This window comes from Larus michahellis, chromosome 1, assembly GCF_964199755.1.
Source record: "Larus michahellis chromosome 1, bLarMic1.1, whole genome shotgun sequence".
NCBI lineage: Eukaryota > Metazoa > Chordata > Aves > Charadriiformes > Laridae > Larus > Larus michahellis.
The window spans coordinates 155,640,633-155,662,057 of record NC_133896.1 but is presented as its reverse complement, the minus strand read 5'-3'; the positions used below and the strand labels follow the sequence as shown (position 1 = coordinate 155,662,057).

Below are 21,425 nucleotides of genomic sequence, written 5' to 3'. Positions count from 1 at the left end.
AGATGTTACATTCGGCGAGAAAATTATATGCTGCAAATAATTCATTCAGCTATAATAAGTAGCCTCAAAAGAGGAGGTCAGTAAAATCCTAGCAAAGGATATTTTTATCATCTATTTCATATTCATTTCCAGCATAACTGTTATTACTTTATGTGATACTATAACAACCACAGACAGCTGAAATAAAACAGAAAATGACATTGAACAGGTTCTCCATGGCATTCAGTGCCATAAATTCACATTAGGGGATATGCTTTATTTTACTGTGGGTTTCTTGATATCCATGAAGCCCATCTAAGGTCAACACAGATTGCGAGGGAGGGGAAGGGGAGACAGAAAGCAGGTGGGGAGGTGGGGGAAAAAGGGAAAACGTGACATTTTAAATCCAAAGGAAATCACAATATCTCAGTTTTCTCTCATTCCAAATGGATTTTATTCAACATTTTGGTTTTAAGAAAACAAAGACTTTTTAAAAAACGTCTGCTTTTTAATGTCTTTGTGTTCTTAAAATAGGAAATACTGTGATATATGACAATAGCGTATTTCAGCTGCTATTTGCTATACAGTATGATGCAATATACATTTTGAATCTGAACGGCGTTTTAAAACATTGTAACATCTGATTCAAATGGGAACATTAGAAGACACATTTCCATTAGATTTTTTCTGAAATTGAGTCGTTCTTGCAGAACATTTCAATGCAGATGAAATGTATGCTTTTTAGACAGAAAAATGTTCTCAGAAAGTGTGTAGCCAGTTGTACTTGTTGAGTTTCGCTGGCTTTATACCAGGCTTGCTGTACATGGCATGAGCTATATCACTGGCTTCTCCTTTAGACAAAATGGGAGCTATTTCCCAATGATGCTAACCCAGGGCTTGCCCCCAGGGGAGGCTTTATGCCCACCCAGTCCTGCAGCACGGCTGGTATGTGGGACATTGCAGGGAAGAGGATTTACAAGCTGGGAGACGTCAATGTCCTTCAGCACGTTACATGAGAGGACGCCTCATGTAATAAAGGAAATTCAGCCCCATCAGCCTGTCCCCAGTAGCCTGCCTGAGCTCCGGGGCTTTAATTTTCTCATACAAAAAAACAGCTGAAAGAAACAAATGGAGCATGGGGTGTCCCTGGGCAGAGCTGACCAGGGAGGCCAGGCAGATGTCCCACTGTGCTCCAGGCTCAGCTGTCAGCATCTCACACGCCCCATCAGTCCCTGCAGAAGTAGCTTTCTAAACTCTTCTTTTTAAAAAAAAAACATTATTCCCCTACCTTGGTGAAGGTCAGGCAATCCTTGTCTTGATCTTTATCCTTTATTTCAAAGTCATAAAGTGCTTTGCCCTGAGGTGGAGCTTGCGGGAGGGGCTTGATACACTGGATGTAGCTGGCGGGGAAGAAGCCGTGGTTCCCATTGAGCTCCCCGTGGTACCAGTTCTCGTCCACCTTCCGTCGCAGTATGATGATGTCCCCCTTGTTAAACTTGAGGTCGCCGGGCTCTTTTCCCTCATACGTGTAGAGGGCTTTGCCATAGGGAAGCTGAGAAACGCTCTGGGGAAACAAAATAGGCAACACCTTTAAGGAAACTCGAGCCAGCGCCAATTTCCTTCTTAAAGTCACTTTCAGCTAGAAGCCAATGGATCATCCACGACCAAATTACCCCAATGACTGCAGCTGACTGCTACATAACGCTACACCCTGGATCTTACAAGAAAACTAGGATGTGTGTGATGGTAAGACGGTTATGTCAGAATTGGCACGGCTGTTCTCTTGCAGCTCAGCTGAAACCCGTGGTACCTCTTAACACCATCCAGCAGCATCTGTCAATTTGCAAAATATCCTATGTAAGCAGGACTCTCTGTTTGAACAAGTAAAACTTGACATGTGTAAAGGTAAATTATTAGACATTTTGACCTTCAGGGTTGCTTTGGTTTCTGAGGCTTGGAAGATAAACAAAACAAAACAAGCTTGAAGACTCACATGGTTCCAGAAGTTGGCAAGTTGAAAATTTTTCATTGCATTTGTTTGAGCAACTCCAAACATTTTTGAGTTTGAAGCTTTTAGTTTAGCTTTTGATTCTGTAACCAAATACTTTCACTCTTTAAAATCCCCAAGTCTCATGCTGCTCACAGAAGGCTTCTGTAAACAGTTATAATATTCTTTGTTGCTTATGAATTACTGTCCCTGTGGAAAAGCAGAATAGGCAGAATGCCTCAAATCTTGCTTTTAGAACTAAAAAGGCTTTCCCTCTCATTAAAAGAAAGAAACAAAATAAAATCACAGCACAAGAGCAAAAAAGCCTAAAAAGTTAATAGTTTGGTATGATAGAAAAGCGAAACCTATTTGATGGAAACCACTTGATCATGAAGAATTCTTCCCAGAGTTCACTCTGGCCTGGTGCAAGATTACCTCACCCAGGCTGCGATCACATGGATCGTTTTTTTGGTGGAAGTAACAGTTTACACAGCCCTTGCCCTTGTCCTCCCTGGATACTTGCTCCCCTTCTTGCTGAATCCCACAGAGCAGGGGGTAACTGTGTCGGACGCCGCTGCAGCTTTGGTCCTGCAATAGCTCTTTAACCCATACTGAGGGAGAAAACGTGCTTTCTTTCCTGTATTACCCTCTGCCTTTTTAAATTTTATTTAGCTTCAGCTAAAAGTCAGCTTGCAAGCCTCAGCGCAAGTATGTAGCAGCACATACCACAGGGGATGTTAATGGGGTCCTGTAAAGTCAACCTTTCATAAGAGTCTTTTTTTCAGAGGCGTATTTCAAAAAAATGACATGGTTTTCTGTTGTGTATATATGCCTACGAGTAGTCTGTTCCCTGCTCTGTGCACTGGCTGTCAATGGAGTGTCCTACAGGGACAGTGAAAAAGTAAAGGCATGTTTAATAAAACACCCTGCTATTCCCCGGGGTGTTTCTTGTTCCTGTGCTTCTGGATGACATTCCTGTGCATACGAACAGCACTTGGATGCTTTCTGCAGGGAGAAGGTAGAGTGGCCCGACAGAAACACTCCATTTCCCCACCCCAGTCAGAAAATGAGATGCTGGGATGACTTTTTACAGTATTTCTTAAAGCAACAAGCAGAGGCATTTTTCGATCCTGACGGGTACATTAAACGGACCTGCTTTGGTAGGGCAGGTTTTATGCTCTTACACCTGCATCTTTCAGCAGGAGGAGGAGGAGAAGCACCAGCCCCGCTGCCTGCGCTGCCTGCCAGCCCAGCCTCCTCAGGCTGCTTCTGGGCGCCAGATGGTCGCTGCGGCAGGCAGACACCACGCTGTTCAAAAAGTAAGTTTCTCGAGTGCACCTTCACGCACAGGCGTTAACTTACTCATTTTATTAGCAAGGGCTTTAGTAGCTGTGCAGGTCTTGGAAAGCATGTGCAACAGGTCCTCGTGCCTACACCACACGGTGAAGGAGGCAATCGACCAGGCACAGCTCTACACAGCACTACCCGTGTTGTCTGGACGGGGACGTAATTTCATTCAGATGTGTCCCCAGTTCTTGGTTTTCTCATTACCAATTTACGGTTCCTCTTGTTTTCGCTGTACTCTTTTGGATTTTGCTGTATCTGAATGAAGGTACCTAGTTAAAGACCAGTATTTTGGAAACACCTTCAAACGTAACAAAAAAAGCATAAAACCAGAAAAGAAAATCAACAGCCAGCTCACAAAGCATGCCTCAAACAGCCTCTGCCAAACCAGTGGCAGCATCCTACTGGCATTTTTCTCTCTGCCAGGATAGTTATTTCCCTTGACACCAAAGCTTCCCCCTCCTCCCCAGCATTTTAAAGATTAAGCCTATGATACCATCAGACTCCTTAGGTAAGGCGTAGATTGCATTACCTATTTGAAACTAGACTAGAAAAAAAAAAATAATATTAAGCTGAAAGACTACGGAGCCTTGTAGTAATTTAGAAATAAAAGATTGATTACTTATACTCATGCTGGGAGAAGACAATTTATCAAACACTGAGTAAGACTTCTGCCAGGTGCGTGCTGGACCACTGCTGATCCAGGCACACGCCTGGCAAGCACGCTCCCTATCACTTACCCTAGACCAGGCCTTCCTATTCCCAAGATCTTTGTAGCCGTTCAAGGTCAGATCTCTTTCTTTACTTTTTAACCCCTTTCTCTTCCCAAGCCTCATTTTACTGTGCTAAAAGTGAACAGCCCTCTGTTCTGTACCAGAGGTACAGAAAAAGAAACTGGATTTTATTCAGTCTCACACATCATCAATGAAATTCTTATGAAACACGTGCTGGGCTTTTATTACTGATTCATTGAGGTGGCTAGAAGATGATTCAGCTCCCTGTTTATACCTTAACCTGATGAAAACGCAGACTTTCAAGCAAAACAAACAAACTGCAAGGCAAAAATTTTAATTCGAAATCTGTGATTGTTTTATTTGGAGACCCTAATGTGGCACCCCAGAGAATTTGCAGTTTAGGTGCTTGCGTTCCTGTTCTCTTTCATGAGATTAGTCATGGACCATGTCATCTGGGGACTGCCCTCCACAAAGATCTGCGCTTAACATACTTAAACTACAACTCCCAGTGGGAAGGTGCTTCCAAAATAAAATGTTTCAATTATCAGCTACAGCTTTTCTAATTCTGAGCCACAGCTTTTCAACTAAAAAATCTGTAGAAGCGTTTTTTTAAATGAACACGTTGTTTAGTGGAAAAGACGCCCTCCAATTGAAAAAATTGCTGTAATTGAGACATTTGCTAGCCTTTCTGTAAAGCCAGAAGTACCCATTTTGATTTTAGCATTTCAGGTAAAGCTTGCATTTATTGTGGCTCAGGCAGAGGTAAGGAAGTAACAGAGTCCTCTAACCCTTTTCAAATAAAGCTGCTTTTCCCGTTCTAAAGCTCTAAACATCTGCTCCAATCGACCAAAGAGAGAAATTCAATATCACAATTACAAAGAAACCCCAAGCCCCAAAATAAACTCTTGAAGCTTCCTTGCTGATATTCTATGGACAAAAGGTCCAGCTTTCAGTAGACTTTCAAGTGGTCAGATTATGTTAATGAATCCTGGTCCCTAAGAAGCAGATTTTGGGAAGTTTCCCATTGTTGTTCCTACTTTTGGTTAATCCATAAGTGAGAAGCAAATCAGATTCAGAAAGCTCCTCTCCCCATGTCACCCAGCTCCACAACGGCCACCCTGGCATCCAAGGACCAACATGGGAGCACCCTAGCTCCCCTGGCAGGAGCTCGCCGGAGACCACCAACCCACTGTCTCCCTCCTAGGCAGCTCTTGACCAGCACTCCTGCTCTGAGGGATGCCTGTCATCAACCCCTTCCCCCAGCTGCCATGAAATCTGGTCAGGCATAATGCAGGCAGCCGCAAAATTAAATGGCCTCCGCATCTGACTGTATCAAGAAATCGATTTGCCCTGTTGATTTATTGTTAGGTTAACTGGAATTCAGCTATGATGTGTATTAAATTTCAAAACTCTGTGTGGGTGTGTATAGAAATAAAGAATGTAAGAAAGAAAGAAAGGAAGGAAGGAAGGAAGGAAGGAAGGAAGGGATGAAGTCACAGTCCATGGCAATGGCCAGCTTCTTTTTCCTGCCAGTAAATGTGCATTGGCACGATGCTGAATACTGCCAAAGGTTTCTTTTCTATTTCAGCAATCAATACTGACGTAAAAGCCTGAAGCGTTAATATGCTGAAAACCCCCCTTGCAGAAGACTTAATGATATGTTGGCAACTCAATCATTCTGCATTTGTGTTTCAGCAATGTCAAATGGCAGCAGTTAAGCAGAAACCTGCTGGCAAATTGACAAACAACAGCCATGAAGCAATTAAGTGGCAACGCTGGAGAATTTTTCATTACGTATCCTGAAGAACAAAAGGAGGGGAAAAAATGCCAAACATGCTTGTTTCCAGTAAACTCTCCCAGTAGAAAGCTTTGTAGAATGCGAGGTGTACAGGTAGAGTAGGTCTTAAATTTTCAAATATTACGGAAAAGAGACATTTTCCCAACATGCTCAAAAGGAAGGCAAGCTCCAACATGAGCCACCTTCCTCGTGTGATACTTAATGAAGGATGGTCACTACTTCAAAAAAGGTCTGATACTTGCTCAAAGTACAGTGTGGGTGCCTACAAAACACGCTTTGTCTATTTCACACTGTTTGGGAAGTGAAAATAAAAGCTTCCCTGTGCAACCAGGTTTTCTTGAGACAGCAAACAGAGCCTGGATGTCTACAATGAGCGTGCCTTCGGTTTCTGTGTCTGTGCACAACTAGGGAGGCTGGCCAAAATCATCAGAGAGGCTAGCCAGATTTGCTGGCTCACAAGCACACAGGAGGAAAGTCCAAGACCATTCCTTGACATCAGTACATTGCATTATATAAGAACTCAAAAACAAAATACACAGGGGCAAGGCCTCCAGAAACCAAACCCAGACAGAAAAGCTATGACCCAACACTTTGCTCAAACCAAGTTTGTGTTCAGATTCCTGAAACCCAAGAAACCTCTTGAGGCTCCAGCTACAGCTCCCCTCTGCAACAGCAGAGCAGAAGATTGTTTTTCTGCCACGTTAATGCTGAAGAGTAACTTCCCTCACCCAAGCTCTTGCCTTGTGCAGCTCAAGCTGTGCGAAGAAGGGAAACCTCAGCCTCTTTGCTGCAAGGGCTTTCCCTGCAGGTGGGGATCCCCCGTGAGAGGCAGATGTGACACTGCCCGCCCCATGGGGCTGCACCCTCACCTGACCCCTGCTTCAGGGGGATGAAGGGATGAAAGAATTGGGTAAATGCAAAAGGTGGAGGAGCGTTTAACTCCTCCTTCCTTCCGCTTCATGGGTCTTGTTCATAGTCAGAGCTAGAGGTGAAGCAGGAATGGATGAAGCCAAACAGGCTGCTGGAACAGCCTGATAAGAGCACTACTAGGGACAGTAATTTATTTTTTTTTAGGCTGCACCTCAGTCATTATAGCAAAACACACTGGCATGTTGCTTGTTGCTGTTCTTCAGATTTCTCCAACATCTCCATAGCCCCCATCCTCCAAATGCACATCTGAAGAGTCTGTTACTCTGAATGAATGAATACACATTTATCTCCACGAAGTACCACCAAGTGTAAACCTCCAAAGCCAAGAAGAAAAGACACAGAAAGGAAAAAGTCATGAAAAGCACTCACATCTTAGTGATAAACAAACCACTACTACAAAGGCATAAATAATAATTAAAACACATATTGTTAATTTTTTGCCTCATTACTCTGAAGCACCACACAAATCTCCCAGTCTGCACAAGCAAAGATTCAGTGGCAACGCATGGGACTGCATTTATGCCTCACAACTTGTAGGAAGCTCCCCACGAGCAGGCTGGGCATCACTTCAGCATATGTTTTCCTGCCATCTGTAACAGCTTCGCAGAAATCGCAGCAGCTGCGTTGGAGAGGACAGGGGTTGTGTGGCAGAGCATCCATCAGCAGGACTGCTAGGGAGGAGACGGGGTGCTTCCCGTTACCAGCACCCGGATCTTGTCATCGAAAGCAACCATTCAAATCAGCTGAGAGTGACTTAAATCAGTGTGGATCGCCTGCTTGGATCCCTTTGGGATGGCAAAGTGGAAGGCAGTCTGGTGTTCAGAGTAGTCAGTGGTAAGCCCAACAGGCAACTCGGTCATGGTGGCAATGACAGCCACGTCTGATGGGCTTGGCAAGGGCCACGGCGTGAAGGGCAGCAGGGGCTATGCACTGCCCCTTGCTCCTCGCCGTCCAACCTGCTACGGTCGCTCTTGGTTTAACATCTTTCAAGAGGAACACGTTTCACTTAAATCAATAGAGGGGTCTTAAAACACGTCTCTTCTTAGTCAGCCCTAGGAAGCAACAGAGAGCACTTGTACATGCAATGAGCATGCACAAAGGGGCTGGGGCAAACTTTAGCCAGTGCAGGTATAACAAATGTATACCACTGTAATATCTGTGACCTGCAGAGTTTTTAGTGGCTTCTGTCCTCAAGAGGAACTTTCCAGCATGACAGATCATAAATCATCATTATATCTCACAGCAAAAACTCTTAAAAAGTGGTTTGTCTTCTGTGTGAGATGGTTTGTCTCCTGTACTGACGTGCAGAGGAACTACCGCCCCCGGGTCACCTGGCTTGACAGATCACGACTGTGACGCTGCAGCATTTGCTTTCATGCAAAGCTAATAATTGGAAAATTAATCAAAGAGAATCTATTTTTGCACAAAGTAGCGAAGACAAAAAACAGCAACACGCTATTAGTCAGCTCGGTTTGAACTATCAGCAAGAGCCTGAAAAATCACAGTTTGCATGTACAGCCTCTTTAAAATCAACTCTGAGAATAAAAGTAGTTAAGTCGACAATAGAAGCGGCACCATGAAGAATGAAAACTGAATGTAATCTTTTATATGCCCTGGAAAGTGTCATGCTTATTTATAGTGCCATATAAGTAGTAATTAATCACGATAAAAATAAAACTTCTTAACTAAAGCTCTACTGTTCTATTTACCTACGGGCTTGGACATAATGGTTAGACCCTGATCCTGGCTGATGGTGCCACAGAGGACTGCAGTCCTTGTGACACCTGCGGACACGTGCAGGCAATGTGCGCTTGAGCTATGCACAGCTCCTACCTGGAGTAGGAGGTGAAATGCTTCTCCGAAACTGTTTTGAAGTGCTAGGAGTTTTGGAAACACGTCTATGCGTTCCCAAGAGGTGGTCTTTATACGTGGAGAGGAAGTGCCCAAACAGCTTAGGAGCCTATCTGCTGTTTCCAGAAGTGACTTTTGCAGTTAGCGTGAAGATACCAGGGGAAACGCTCAGCAGAACGAGACAAAAGGAACGCGAGCAGGTACAGCATCATTCTAGCGCGGCAGCGTTGCTCCCCAAAGAACAGCGAACAACGATGTTCACCACCTCAGAACAGCGAAGTATGTTTTTAATCTTCTTCAGTGATGGGCAAATGGAATACAAACTGCTCTTTAAAGAGAACAGCATCTCCCAAGGTTATTTTGTAGTTTATATGGCAAACAGGCCCAACCTGCATTGTACCTTATAAGATCCATCTTTGTACGTACGAAGATTAAAAACATTTCAAACTTTTCCAACAACTGAGAAAGAAACGGCAGGCTTTCCGCTACACAGCTTGTCACATAGGTATGTTTAGGATCCTCTGCTTTACCAGAATAAGAGCTCAGTTCTACACGGCAACACTGTTCCTCTTAGGAAGTTTAAAAACTTGAACGCAAGACTGTCCCATGCTGAGCTCACCCGATCTCGTAATCGCAGCTAAAATAGTTTCACATCTCAGGCTGCTTCAGCCTGTCACTCAGTATCTATCAATATTTACACATTCAGAGATCTCTTTCTCCCCGTAACATGTTGTTTAAAGCAAAATTTTCTCAAACTACATGCACTCCTATTAAACAACACGTGATTTCCAGGGTCAGGTTGGATTTCTAGCAGTGAGTGTGCAGCTATCGCTGCCCAGAGAATCGGTGGCTAACACCAGCCAGCTGTTTAACCGTGTCAGCACAAAGTCCCTCATGTTCTGCAAAACCCCAAACCTTCCAGACTCTCTGCTATTTAATAAGTGGTACTGTCAACGCATTGCTGGCATTGTAGGCCAAATTCTGGTTTCAGTTAAACTGCTTTAATCCAGTTAATCTTGATGAAGCGGCATGGATGTATAGAAAATTCCAACAATATAGAGCTTTATCTTACAAGTAATCTCCTCCTGAAACAAAGCTGAATGGCTGGCAGTCTCCACCAAGGAAAATATGTAGTGCTGTCCTGCGCTAGCCATAGCCTTTACAAAGCCCAGGTATGCTCTGAGAATCTGTCTTTTCAGGCAGAAAACAGCCACTGGATCCCAAGGGCTAAATTTTAGCCTCATAATCCTGTGCAGGGGTCCTGGTGAAAGGACCAGCTGCTGCACATTTCAAAGCAGAAGCTGGTCTACAAAAAGTCCTACCCAATAGCTGAGAGGACTTCTAACCCAAGTACACAACATGGCTTCACGAGAAACCACCGGGCCAAAATACGCCTGGACTGACTGCTTTGCAAAGGCAAGGGCCACCGAGCACCTCCAGAGCGAGGACTTCAGGAGCTGGCGGTGGGTTAACACCAAAGAAAACAAATAACAGAAAAAAACATCTGCTGCCGCAACGTGAACGGGCAATCTCACTGCGATGTGCTACTTGAGCAGTTCAAGGAGGAAAGGGGGCAAAGTTGGCTACCATTTTCTCTGCCCATGGCAGGGGGGTTGGAACTAGATGATATTTAAGGTCCCTTCTAACCCGAACCATTCTATGATTCTATGATTTAGCCTGCCAGAGCCACAAATAGAGACACACTATAAAATAAACAGGAGCTCCCTCAAGGCTATGGAGAAACACCAAACAAAACCTTATATTCAAGGCACTATGGCAGTTGTATATTTAAGGTTGCCTTGTGTTCTCCATTCAAAGTGTGTCTTAAATCCTTTAAATAAACATGAATTCTCTCACTGATTACTCCCCAGATGACACCACTTCGATCAGGACCACGACCTGGTTTTCACAGCTGCCTGCCAGAACCCAGCCCTCGCGTGTTTTTCGGTAAAATAAATGAGTTAAAAGTCAGCCCGCTGTGCAATTTTGAGAGCCTTATGTTCTTTGAGGCTCCTTCACCTCCACAACGGCAGCATTTACAGCCCTGGAATTTTACACAATTCTTTATGCAGTAGGTCACGGCAAGAAAAAAGAACATTTTGGGGAAAATACTAAAAAGTATTGCATAAAAGCCCATAGCGTGAATCTGTGCTGTAACTGCTTCATTTGATCTTTCCTGGTGGAAGCTGACAAAGCACGGGACAGCTTACATTTTCCAGTGGTGCCTTTGTAACTCTGCTGCCCAGACCGATACCTTCGGTTTGCTTTCCAGCCTTTCCACGTCTTTCTTCTTGGCTCCTTGCCTTGTGACTCAAGCGTTTCCTTAGCAGAAACCCTCTCCCACCTCCGCCCCAGAAAGGACTTTATGGTCTAGTTCTGCTACAACTCATCAGAGCTGGGTTTCCTCCTGGCAGGTCACAGCTCGGAGGTCCCACTCCCAGACCCTGCTTTGCCAGGACTTTTCCATTGCAATTTTTTCTCTCCCAAATGGACCACAGGGAGGAGAGAGGGGTAAGGAAGGGCCTGGAGATGAAGCTGCCCCAAACCCGTTCCGGGCAGCTGTATTTACCATCTGGCGAAGCTCCCAGAGCTCAACAGAGGGAGCCCCACTCCGGCGAATCTTGCTGGGATTGCTAGCGGTGGAGAAGAGCCTTCTGTTTTGTTTTGTTGTTTGGGTTTTTTTAAACATAAATAAATGCACACCAGGAAAATCTTTCTCCTCCCTTCCTTCTTCCCTTCATGCAAACGTTAACTTAAAGGTTGTGCAGAAGCTTCTCCCATCATTTCAATCACCGAGAATCAAGAAAATCAGCGGCTGAAAGAACACAAGCCTCTTTGGCAGCCTCAGCTCACAGGTTCCAGCACCCAAACAAAACAACCCAGAAAAATTTAAAAACGAAGGAGTCTTTTTATTTATCTTTCTGAGGTGACATAGGGTTCTTCAAGGACCATATTGTGATCATTCTTCTATATGGAAACCTGCATTTGCAGAGGAGCTGAGGAGTCTCTGGGGGTATTTCAAGGTTTTTGAAGGGTGAAACAGGGATGGTTTTACAGGGGAGTGAGCAGGGCCACTTCTAGGGTTTCTAGGGAGCATGGGAGAGGCAGCAGAAGACAAATGACTAGCAAGACCATCTGATACAGGAAAGGGATGAAAAAGTGCCCAGGTTAAGAGCCTGCCTGCCTAACAGTGATGGTGGCAGGCAGGCTTTTAAACTGAGATGATGAATGATGAGAAAGCAGTCTTAATTCCATTTCTGACGAAGGGGAGGATCCAAAATTCCTATTGAAACCCTAACGCTTCTGCAAAAGGTACCGTTTGATTTGCTTACACTGCTTTTACTGTGTGCTTTATGATAAACAAGTGTGGTGCCTAGGAAGCACCTCCTTCTGTTGTGTCTTCCTCACTGCACGTGACCACAGAGCAGAGCCCTGCACTATAAAACTGACAGTATATCCTCTGCCTTCCCCTTGTCCAAAGTTTTCATAAGGCAGCTTTAAAAAACGTACTCTGTGAGAACTTTCTGCGGTGGTATTAACAGTTTCATAAATACTATATTACCCGAACTGTGCCTTCCCAGAACTGACATGGCGTTTGATAAATGCACCGTGGGCTGCATACATAGTGGTGCTAAAGAACATGTTTCCTCGGTAGCTCCGTTGTAAACTTCAATAGGTGGATAAATTCCCATGTCACTAGAGAATATTTACAACTGAACCTTATTTATCAGCAGCGTGCCCTTACCAACAGCCCACACAAATCCTGTTATACAAAAACGGCTGTGGCTCTTTTCTCATAGTTACATGAAAATCGCAGAGGTTTCTTTTGCACCGGGACAGGCTTTATAGCCAGCGAGATGAAACTGCATCAGGAGATGCTAACGTTGAAATATTCTTGGCTCAACGTGTCAGTGTGAGAGGAGTTAGCTCATCCACATCTGCGCCGTGTGAGCAGCCTCCTCGTCCCCTCGCTGTCGGGAACCTTCTCGAGTGAGAGCACATTGGGGCTCTCCATGCTCACAGCGCCTGAAGAAATGAACGCGCCGATCTACTCGCCAGGAATTTAGAGAGATTATTTCCCCCCTGTTCGCTGCAATTAGTAATATTAAAATATCTGGTATCCATTAAAAATGAAAAACCCATGTTTTTTTTTAAACCACAGAGTTTCAATTCTTTTTATCGAAAGCACCACTATGGTTGTTATTTTCCCCCAACAGAGGATCTTATTTTTTGGGATGCCTTGGCGGGACTGCCCTCTCCCTGCCTCTGTGTTGCCCTCCCATCCAGGTCCCTTGCCCCGAAACAACTCACTAGCTACAATTTACTGACACGCGCTCTCTTCACAAAGACTATTAGGGATCACTTTGAAGCCTGAGTCCCGCTGACAGGACAGACTGGCACCTTCCCGCTTTTTAGCCAGCTGACTGCCAGAAGGGCTTTAATCAGCTCTGGCTTGGAGGAGTGCCGGCCCCACACCTCCCGTGGCCTTGCTGTACCGAGGAGGTTAAAGAGCGTCTCACACTCTGACACTGTGAGTCTTCGTCTCCCACGTGGTGGGAAAGGTTCCCCCCCCAGCCCCGCCACCGCACCAGGGGTGCTCCCATTAGGAGCAGTTCAGCTTCTCCCCTGGCTGGAGCAAACCTCCGCGCGGTTTGATGTTAGGAAGCACCAGTAGTTGCAGCAGACAAGGAAAACATCAAGGAAGATACAAGGCTTCATAATGCAAATCACGCTTTTATGTCATTCTCCCAAATCCCCTTTGGGGAGCGGGAAGTTGATTATCTACAGAATATGGGTCAAAGTTATGCCTTAAGGATCTTTCCGTGCTTTCGCTGCTTGCTGACATACTACGGGGCTCCTTGGTGCCTTTTCAGGTTAATGCTTTCAAAGTCCTGTCCCCGTGCATCATCATCATCATCATCATAATACAAAAAAAAAATTCATTTCCTGCACCCACTCCCAGGAGTTTCTCTCATGCTGAATTTAATTGATGCTTCCTCCTGCACTCTGAGGAATGATTAAAATGAACGCTACACATGTTTGGAAGCACCTCGGATTTCGAACTCTGCGTGGTTGCTAATTAAAGGGACACACACGGGATGCTCATGCACCTCATACATTTCACTCCTCTCTGTGGCTATTATTATTACATACATTTCAGCAGTAGCCAAAAGAATCTCCTCTACCTCACATAATAGGATCCTGATTTAGACTGGATAATCACCAGTCGTTGATCTAGGTGAAAAATGTCTTTAGGAAAGGATATAAAAAGGCCTGAGATGTAACTAGCCCTCTGGCATAGACGTTGATATTAATGACTTAAGTGTTTGAATTTCTGGTTAACCTGGAGTATGTAGTACTCAAAGTTAAGCACTGGTTCTAATGAAGTACAAGAAAAAAACCCCAAAAGCTAAAAATCCCCACCATAATCTGCAAGGATGTCTGTGATTGATGAAGCAGCAGCCCTCTTGTCTGGGTGTCAAGGTCTCTGCCGCTACAGCCAGCTCGCTTGTTTTGAGGATTGACTCTTCTCCAAGGTGAAGAGCATCAAAGGACTTGTTATGCTCTCAATCATATCCTGGCGTATTATTGACATATTTGACATGTTCCTCTGTCATCCGTGGATGTGTTTCCACAGAGCACGGGTCAAAGTCGCAGATGTGCTCAGCTCCAGAGTTTTGGGAAGCCACAGCCCTAAAAGTGCCGTGCTGTACGTAGGATACGGCCTTGGTGCTCACCAACCTGTCAGCATGGGTCAGGCAGGGCATGTGGGAGCAGCTTGGCATGGTCAAGACCGCTTGCATGTCTTCCCTTCCCCTTGTGGTCTAGGCGTATCAGGAGATGGCTTCATCTGGGGGCATCTGATGCTCAGAGGTGTTGGAGGAAGGGCAGGGGTGGGTGAGTCTCAGCACTATTCCTGCCCTTCCCTACGCGCCCTTCCCTCCCAGCTGTATGGTCTCTGTGGGTCTTGGTGGCAAATACTTGATTCCTAGGCAAAACTGCCTGACTTCAGGTATAACTTTTTGAGACGTTGTTCAGATTTATCTTCCAAAATCTCAGGACCCAAATGGCCAGGGGAAGCAACCAGCACTGAAATCTTGCCCCAGTTAGTTACACATCTGCGTCATCAGCACCTGCATCTGACATCAACAAAGCTGCACACAACAAAGCTAACACCCTTGTTTTTTTCTGTAAGAAAATATGGGGCTGTAAACCTCAAAGGGGAAAATATTTCACATGTATTTGCTATTAATATAAAGCCAGCTCATAAACCCTACCTTGCAAAGCTGTACAGTAATTTTGAAAACTGCAGCTACACCTCGCTAGATGCAATGACCTTAGCATTTTCCAAGGCCTGCTTCTGACTTTGCTTACATGAATGTAAATAAATCAAGAGCTCCCCCACTGACCATAATGACAGTATTCCTGGTTGTCACTGTTGTGGCAGCACAGTCAAGTTCTGTGGCAAGTGACACCATGGGAAATGCTATGATAGCAATCCTATACTGCATTGCGTGCATCTTTTACCACCTAGTAATACTTAAAATATGGGATGCATTTGCTTTTTGAATGTCTTGTAAAGTGCTACGGGCTATAAATAATTCAAACCAATAATAATGGGATGCCTGGGCATTTCTTTTTCAGGTTTAAGAAGGCAACTGTCTAACTTGGTGGAATAAACTGCTTTTACTGAAATAGTTTTCACTGCTGATAAAGAAATGGCTTACAATTAGATACACTGCATATTAGCAACAGAAAAAGACTTAACAACAAAGCAAAATAGTGCTGGTGTATACATTTTTATTACTTATTCATCTTCTGTATGGTTTTGAATCCCTTCAAAATAGAATTGAACTCCTGCACTTCTACCCTGAGCTGATGCTATAATCACTGGGATATTGTATAAAACAGGAGCACTGGCTTCTCCTCTAGCCATGTTAGAAAACTGAAGAGCATTTTGCTTTTCAAAGACAGATTTTAGACACTTAACTTCAGGAAAGGATTACGGCATATCTCTCAAATGGAAGAGGTGACTTCGACCCTTGAGAGGGGCAGAAGAAAGACATGATGCCATCCTCAACACTTCCCTAGCAGCTAATTCAGTATGCTGCCTCCTCCTCTCCCTTCCTTCATGAGGCTGACACGGGATCCCAGCCTGCCCTGACTCTTCTCACTGGGTGACAATCTTAGGTCACCATTTCAGGCCAGTGGATTCTGGTATGGGAGTGAGACACCTGCAAAACAGGGGTAAAGGATGGAGTTAGGTATTGCTTGGAAAAAATATAAAAGTAACCAGAAAAAGACTACATCCTGTATTTCCATTACATCAAAACCAATTAAGCTTTGTTTCCCTGCTCATTATGCCTAATTATTCCATCATACCGCCTCCAAAAAGCTATTCATAGTTACACGTGTCACGTGACTTCAGCACATCTCTGAAGACTCAAGGTTTGCAAGTGAAATAGTAGCACATTCTATGTGGTCAAGTGGTCTCTCTCTGAGACACCCCCCTTTGTGGAGCTGCTGGAGAACACTGAAACCCCCTTGACGCTCTCAGCAATGGGACCTAGAAGAAAGAGCCTGATAAAGAACTGGCTAAGGGTGCGGTTTTATGATATGGGCGAGCCCATCTTCAGGCAATCTCTGATGGTTAACGCTGCCTGAGCTGAGTCCTCAAGCTGCGAGAGGAGCACAACGTGCTGCGCAAAGAAGGCAATGGGACTGCACACCTGATGGGAGGGCTCAGATGGGAACCAGAACCTCCTTTTTCAGCAGCAGCCCCCAGACAGGCTCTGTAGCCTCAGCTCTACCCTAAAACCACAGCTCCAGTATGACGGTAAATGATAGCTCCCAATCTCAGAATGAGCACTGGATCCTAATTTGAGCAGATGGGAATTACTGTGCTGAATTTCAAAGGAAGGGAATTTGATTTCCATATGACGCCAGTGCTTTCTTTTCACCACCTTATCCCCCTGCACACCAGAACCTCGACTAAGGAATTGTCTACATCCTGGTTTGAACGTTTCTATGGAGTCAGAACTTGAAAGAATATGTCTGTGCTCAGAAATTATGTGTAAGTCCATTACAGTACAACAATAACTCAACTGTAATTGCCTAGTGGTACAGGCTAGAACAAAGCAAGTATGAGCAAATCCAAAATCTGGTCAAGTATGAGAAAAGTCAAGAAATTATGGACAGAGACCCCTTGGAGACTGCTAGACTCTGACATGACTGCTGAGTCTAGCCCTCTGCAATCAACAAGAAATGTTGCAATAGATATATTTCTCAGGTTCTCAGGCATTTTTTCTACATGCTCCAGTTCACGACAGGCAAAAACCCTCTCATGAACTTAACGCCAAATAGGAATGACCAGAAGCAGTAACTTTCACGTGGTAAATGAAGAGAGCAGGAGAGGGCAGAAGCATTGCCAATGTTCTCCTCCTCATGAAAGAAGGGACCTCAGCAAAGCTTGGTAAGAGGGCTTGCTCACCACGCGAGATGGTAAGTACCAAGAAAAATTCAAAAACACATCAGCAAAGTACTCTGCAACCTGAGTGGAGGAGAAAGCTTCTTTCCGACAATAAATCTAAAGGCTGATGCAAGCCAGAGCACATGGCAAAGACATACCAAACAGATGCTTGGTACACCTCTGGGCCCCGGCGCACCCTGACCTGTGTGCTGGCTCTGGATGTGGCCAATGCCCAAATCCTTGCAAGAACGCCAACCCCTCATTGAAGCTTTTTCATGCAACCCGCAGAAGTCCTGCAGCATGAGAGGAAGGCAGTGTAAGCATGATGCAGAGTGACAGTAACTTTAAAATTCCTTTGGGCATATCGGTGCAGTACATACCTAATGATTCGTACTTCTAGAGCACTAAACGTGCCATTACACCTGCAAAAACTTGATAACTGTAAAAAATACCCAGATAAATAGAAATGCTGTTCAGCCGGTGAGATCCTGTAGCTACTAGAACAACGTCTTCTCACGCAGGTAGGAAATGAGAAATTATGTGTTTCATAGTTGAAAAATGCAAATTTCTCAATAGAACAAAAAGGGGGAGAAATCCAACCGAGTTCTGAAACACTGCACTGAGAAGATGCCATCCCCTCAATTTGGTCTCCATTATAACAGTTGGCTATTTTAACAAGAAAATTGCGAGAAACTTTGCAAACTTGCTTTCAGACAAGGTAATTTCAGTAGAAGTTGAAAAGTGCTGATGACAGTGGAAAGATCCTGTAGGCTGAACTCTAGAAAACAATTAATCTGTGTTAATGATGTCCAGAGGAAGTGACAGGAAATGCTGCTTAAGGGAGATCAAGCCCATTTTACCCTTGAGCAGATATTACATGAGAGGGCAACAGCAGCTTAAGATGTTCCCTTCCATGTTTGCCAGTATTGACCTTGTTCAGGCAAATTATCAATCTCCGCACCTCCTCTAAATTCCCATCATTATGAGTGCACACACACCCTCAATGTCTGATATGCATACATCTTCTACATGAATTAAACCAACTTGCATTTGTACGCTGAGCAGCTGGTCTGAAATTTACTCCAGAATAAAATTTAAAAAAAAGAAGTCCAAAAACCATATATGCAGCTGGGATTGCTTATGAGTGAAAAATGTGGTATCTTTATAGCCAACAGCATATGTATTCAGTGCGCAGATCTACAAATATTGGATTCACTGCCAAAATTATTGTTAAGCAAACTGGCTGACTCTTTGCATTTTCCTGATGAACCAGAAGGAACCTGCTGATGAGCAGGAGACAAAGTATAGCACTTTGCAAAAATTTCAGATCACGGATTTATGGTGCGCACAGTGCAGTGCCACCTAGCTAGTCCCGGAGGAGCTGGTATGTCCCTTCAGGACTGCATTTCTGACCAGGATATGACCTCGGATCCTGGGGAGGTGTCATCACCGTTGTGATGAGCCCCGCTGGTGTGGCTACATTAGAGCAAAACAGCTTCTCTGGAGCAAGGTGAGGTACCTCCGCACACAGCTGTGGTGAGTGCTGCAGACCCACCTAACAGCACCCACAAGTGACGCCGGAATGAGATCCTGTTTTCAAAGGGATTCAGCGGCCTCCTGAAGCGCAGAAGATGACACACACAACTCTGGTATATTGCTTACTTTGCAAGATCAAAAATAAATAATAATAAAAAAAAATCAGTCTTCATTTATGTCTCTCTTCAAAACATTAACAAATGCTAAATTTCCCATTTCTTATTTCAGATAATGGAATCTATGTAATGAGAATCATTTTTAATAGAGCTTCTCTGTGCTCTTACTGAGGGCATATTTTTACCCACTGCGTGGAGCTGACTTTGCACATATTCATTCTGCTATTTTAGCAGTAGGAGACTAGGTTAACACACCAGTCATTCACTCCTGGAGATCTGGATTCAGTTCCTGGCCCAGATGACAAGTGATAATGAGTTTGGTTATTGAATCTCCAGGGGATATTTGTTCACATTACTAAGCAACCGCATAATTTGGCAAGATGTGTTAAGTATGTGCTAAGGATAAGACCAGGGGCCAATTGCTCAAATGACTGACACAATGCAGCCTCCCTCGCATCACTACACCAGCCTCCTCCTTTGTGCAGTTCTGCTGGAGAGCAGGAGAACTGTGCGGGTTTTTCAGGGCGGCTGCACCGACGCAGGCCAGCGCGCAGCCGTGCAGGTACGCGCTGGATCTGCACGTGCACCAAGAAACAGGACCTACGTCCCTACTATCAAACTCAGCACATAATTCAAGGTTACTTTAATCAGCTACGCATCCTTTTTTGAGCGCTTGCTGCACCCAAGCAATAATAAAACACAACGCAAGCTGAAAAAGATATCGAGATTTTTAACATAATTACATAATAGTTATTTTTGTTTGCCTATTGGCAGGCAGCTCTTCAGGGTTTGCATCTTAAGGCTTTTCTCTGCAAACACAACGTTTACAAAGTTTCCTGAAACTCTTGTATGATCACAAAACTCTGTTAAACAGTATGTTGGCCACTGCAAGTACCAGTACCGCTGCTATGTCACGTTCACGAAGCATTTCAGGCCTGAGTTTCCTTAAAATGGGCAGATTGCTTCTGCAACCAATGTGGCAAAAGTAGTCTCTTATCCTAAGGCTACTTCCAGGTGATCTCCTTTTGACCCTAGTCTGGCTGACTGTGCCCCACCTTCGATAGGCCGCATGTGCAAGCTTTTATAGATGTCCTTTAGACTGGTGGCACAACCACTGGGAGAGTAGAATGGCTCTTTCAAGGATGATACGTATGGGTATATAATTGCTACGCTATTTTGAACAAGTCTGGCAACCTCCTTTCCCTGGGCTTCTGTATAATAGATCTGTGAGCTCTGAACACATCTAAGGAGCAGGCCCATCCCAGGATTTGGGAAGAGAAAGGCAGACTTTGCCTTTGTCTCTGCATTACAGTGGCACATGCACTGGTGGCAGGTACCCAGAGCCCAGGTTAGCAGACCTGTCTGCATGCTCCTGCACCTATAGACCTTGGAAACTTTGGGGCCAAATGCTGAGGTGTGTAAGGCAATTGAGATACTTGAGGAACAAAGGTGTTCTTCATCACTTTCTGGGGACTTTGCTATCTTTACCTTTTAGGTAAGGGAAAGAAAGCATTCTGGATCCTTTCCTTGATATACTGGAGCAGAAATAAACCTTAGTCATGGGCCATAGCCATCTGCTACAGATTAAGATTCAAAAGGGGTTAACACTTCCAGCATGTAGGAGATCCAGATGTCACATCATCGCCCAGTTTTATGACAAAAAGTCAGAATTCATTGGTAGCTTCTGCAGGAATTAAGGTCCAGCACCTGGCAGGCTTAAACCCATAGCAGGGAAACAAAAAACAGGAGTAAGCCTGCTCCCATTCCAACAGGAACGGTGCTCATCATGGGGGTGGCTGGTAGCTGAGTAAATCTGGAACGGCTGCAAATCAGGAAATGACTTGTCAGCCAACTCCAAGTCTGTTTTGGCACATAAGCCTCTTGGGGAGGATAGTGGCAGGAATGAGGCATTTATGTCTGATCATTTGGGAATTTTATGAACAAAAAGATAAAGTTCACTTGCTGTGAATCACAGAAAACCAGAAAACTCTCCCTGCCACGACCAAGAAAGTGTATGAATAAAACTTCATTGAAGAGAAGCCGTGGTAGAGCATGATGTTACTCATAAACAAACGCCAGTAAGCTTATGTTCACCATGAGCCGGGACACGCAGCCAACAACTGACGAGCTCCCGTTTACATTGGAAATAATATTATGGCACCCTTCCAGTTTTCACTGAAGGTCTGGACAGTGACAACATCTGAGCCGTCAAGGGAAGGTGGACGTGAGCGTGATGCTTCGTCTCACGCAGCGAGCTCACGGCAACCGAGCAGGACACAGGGCCCCGCTCCCCCCCACGCCGCCCTCGCCTTTTGGCAGTGCCATGCCTCTGAAGCACGGGCAGCCACCACTACAGCAGTCACTTCAAGTACAGCACCGTGGGTGAGAAAGACGGTTACAGCCTACCTGATTTGCCAGCCCATCTACGGAAACATTGAGTCGTGTCAGAAACGACAGAGAAAACATTTGCTTTGATTTAGAGTGCCTGCCTTCTATTTAGGGGATGCCAGAGACTCCAAGAGTGTGAACAAGCAGCAAAGCGAGGAAGGCATCTAATCTAGTGCTTGAATTTATTTTATATGTATTTTTCTCTCTTCTCCCATAACACTCCACCTTCCCCAGATTATCTTTAAATCAAGTTCTGCTCCAGTCTGATGCAGTTCTTTGGAGTTGTATAAAC

General features: G+C 44.7%; 1 protein-coding gene across 2 annotated transcripts in view; it reads right to left on the bottom strand.

Annotated features, from left to right (window-relative positions):
• SH3RF3 (SH3 domain containing ring finger 3) overlaps positions 1–21,425 on the bottom strand; it is a 251,446-nt gene that overhangs the window by 91,728 nt on the left and 138,293 nt on the right. For both annotated transcript variants that reach the window (XM_074560610.1, XM_074560620.1), the window contains exon 2: positions 1,268–1,543. In XM_074560610.1, the coding sequence (XP_074416711.1) occupies positions 1,268–1,543 (276 nt within the window). The remainder of the gene's footprint in view (positions 1–1,267; positions 1,544–21,425) is intronic.